The following is a 3,253-nucleotide window of genomic DNA, read 5'->3' as shown; positions in this document are numbered from 1 at the left end:
GATGTGCAGCGGGGCGGTATACCTATGCACGGTACATATGTGGGCGTATAATTGTTATGTTGGAGTTGGCGATTCCCCGCTTGCTCTTCTGGGCTGTGTGAAACTTTTGCCCTGATTAGGTTTCTCCCTCAGCTTATGTCTTTCTCACATTTGATGTTCCAAAGGGCCGCCACTGTGGAAGAGTTCTTTTTTTTTTTGCGTTGCTGTTAACGAATGTAGGAGGTACGGGGGGTGGGTGGGGGTGGGGGGCATGTACACCCACATATGTACACCTACGCAAAGCAACAGATAATAATAAAAAGTAGTTGAAAAAAGTAATACAGCGGCTCTCGGGTTTGGTGGCTTCCTTTTTTAACAATATATATATATATTATAGAGGCTAGAGGTGAGAAGTCCAAGCGAAAGAGGAGGCAATTTTAGATTGCGTTGTTGCTCTTGCTTGTGTATTTTTTTCCTCTCTCTCGGTGTGTGTATGCGTGCCATTGTCACGTTCATTTTTCAGTGCGCGCGTGCGTGTGACGTTTCTCGGCCTCTCCGCGGACGCCGGCCTGCATATCGCTGTCTTCTGCAGCTGTGGAGCAGGCGCCTCCGCACACGTGACTCTATTTTCCCGCACCGTGTTTGCCTGCCTCTGTTTCTGCAATCGCGCCCTTTCACTCTCTTCACTTGTTTTGTATGTACTGATTGAAGGGGTGGGTGGAACACAAGACTTGAGCAAGGAACTGACAAAGGCCCGAAGGTTGTGGGCGAAAGGAAAGGCAAGACGAAGACAGAGGAATAACCCTGTACCCAGGTGACGGAGAGAATAACTTCTCACCTTAACGATGGCGTCGTTCGAGACATTTTCAAATGTGCTGACGACGTTTAGGATCGTGGACTATCTTCTTTGTGCTATTCTTGCACTTACTGGCATGATCATTGCAAGAAATGTTCGCCCGCATTGTCGTCCTTTTTCATGGAATGACACAACAATTGCGTATGATTACGCCGGAAACGAAGCATATCCTTCTTGGTCATTGATATTCATCGCCATCTTGCCAGTTGTGGTTTATGCCACCGTGGAGTTTATCCGCGCGCTACTGTGGCGGGCCGGCACAACACTGTCTGCTGATATGGCCCCCCTTGATGCCGAATTAAACCCCGTTACAGTGGATGTTGCGGGCCAAGAAGGAACCACCGTCCGACGGTTGCGTGTAGAAAACGTTAACAGTGGCGTTCCCGGTGCATCAGAAGGAGAAGAAGGACGAGAGGGAACACTTGGTGCTGGTACACGGTGGTCGCTATTTACGGAAAAACTTAATCACTGGGTGCTCGCGCAGGCTTTTGCTGTGTGTTTGTGCCTTTGTATTGTTGATGTTACAAAGGTGTATGCTGGCCGTCTGCGTCCTGACTTTCTCGCGCGATTGCTTCGAGCGGGTTATAACAAAGAATCCGAAGGCGTGGACTGGTGTTATGTTGCGCTAGGGGGGAGAAAGTCATTTCCGTCAGGTCACAGCGGCGTCGCGTTTGCGTCCGTTGTCACGTTGGTGCTGTACTGTCTTGGTCAGCTGCAAGCATTTCATTTTGCGTCCCTTTGGCGCACTGTGATGAGTCTGCTGCTGCTAATTCTCCCAATTGCAGTCGCTGTTTCGCGGACGCGTGACAACCGTCATCACTTTTCTGATATCTTGGCTGGAAGCGTCATCGGAACCTGCTGTGCACTTTTCTCCGTGACCCTCTTGTTTCGTTTGTCGGGGCGGACAGGATTTTTCTTACCACGTCGACTGGACTATGCCTTGAAACGGTGATAACGGTATCCTTTGGCACTGAGTCATTCCAAGCCTCTTGCGTCCTCACTTCTAGAGCTAGAAACACGTGGAGAGAGGTGTGTGCCCAGCTGAGGCTCAAGCCATGAGCTCGCGGTTGTTTTTTATATATTTTTTGATTAGTACTAAAAAGAAAAAAAAACATTTTTGCTTTTCTTGTTTTTCGAGCGACCGCGTTGGAAGGCAGCACGGGCAGTTCTTTGGTTCCGTTCTCCCTCCCCGACCCACCACTACTGCTAGTACCGGCCCAGATGAGATGGGTGCGGCGGCTGAGAGGAATTCCAAAAGACTGCCCCTTTGTGGCTTTTCAGCGGGAGCTTTGTGGTCATAAGGAGTCTTGATGAATTCGTTTGTTTTGAAGATGCGCAGAAGACATGTAAATGTTTTATGTAAGATGAACATTGAACACATTGAAGCTATATCGTTTTCTTTTTTATTTGTAGGGGGGCGTTTCAAGGTTCCACGCTGGCGCTCATTATATACAGTGGTTGACCGCTGCTGTGTCGACTCCGCGTTGCAAATGTAGGGAAGCACCTTATAACTTTTGTTTACATCAGTTCCCCACCCACTCATGCCTCACCGTGCGCGGGCGCCGCCGTGGTGTGGGAAAGCAACGGCAAGCAGCGATATTTATTGAGCTGTGCGGGCGGGCACGGACTCGGCAGGTCGTTCTTTGGCTGCTGTGGTGTGAGGGGGCGATGGTGATTGTGCTGGGTTTGGTCGAAGGCTGGTGCTATTTTTTTGTATTTTTTTTTCTTGTCTGAAGGTTTGTCTGAAAGAGGGGCGCTGGTGCTGAAGGCATGTGGCCGTGTTTTGTTTTCGTGAGCGGACGCCGACGGAGAGGCCTGCCCCGACGTTGTGCATTTTTTTATGCGGGGCAATAGTTACCTGGGCCCCATCCTGGTGGTGGTGCCTGCGCATCTGCCGCCCTCTGGCTCGTGTGCGTGAGGGGCTGGGGACACGCTTTGTTTCGTCCGTGGTCTTGTCAGCGACTAGGGAGACTCCAAGGCCCGCATGGGTTCCACAGTGCCCCTGCAATACAGTTTGAGCGCGTTCTCCTGCGCATACGAAGGAGGGAATAACATTAGCAATGACGCGTGTGTGCTGGACATCACTGACGTTAAGCTACTGGTCCCCACTAAGACCGTCTTGCAATTCCATCTCGGATGACTCTCTATCAGCCTAACTACGACTATTGAGACGTCGTGTGAAGGCAGTCATTTTATCATTGAAAACAGTTACTGGTACCACGTTTGGTATTACTGTTACCTTTGTTTTTTCATTTGTTGATGACCCTTGCGGTTTGTGTCCGTGAATGGGTCCTGCTTAGGGGTGACACGTTTTTGCCTTTATGCTGTTTGTGCCTTTGAGTCTCGCCCTGTTTTCCTCTCTGTGGTGTTACTGGGTGAGGAAGCATCAAGTTTGGATGCTGTCTTAAGCAAGGAATA

General features: G+C 50.0%; 1 protein-coding gene across 1 annotated transcript, besides 1 other annotated feature; it reads left to right on the top strand.

Annotated features, from left to right (window-relative positions):
* Positions 1-215: 215 nt before the first annotated feature.
* Positions 216-249: a microsatellite.
* A 575-nt stretch (positions 250-824) lies between these two features.
* Positions 825-1,787, top strand: TraAM80_10203 (phosphatidic acid phosphatase; the record flags this gene model as incomplete). The annotated part of the gene is made up of 1 exon (XM_029386841.1): positions 825-1,787. The coding sequence occupies one exon, from the start codon at positions 825-827 to the stop codon at positions 1,785-1,787; it is 963 nt and encodes a 320-aa protein (XP_029233282.1).
* Between the last annotated feature and the right edge of the window lie 1,466 nt (positions 1,788-3,253).

Source organism: Trypanosoma rangeli (genome assembly GCF_003719475.1).
Source record: "Trypanosoma rangeli strain AM80 chromosome Unknown Tra_15.4_contig_00833, whole genome shotgun sequence".
NCBI lineage: Eukaryota > Euglenozoa > Kinetoplastea > Trypanosomatida > Trypanosomatidae > Trypanosoma > Trypanosoma rangeli.
The sequence above is the reverse complement of the archived record's forward strand: the minus strand, read 5'-3'. Positions and strand labels throughout refer to the sequence as shown.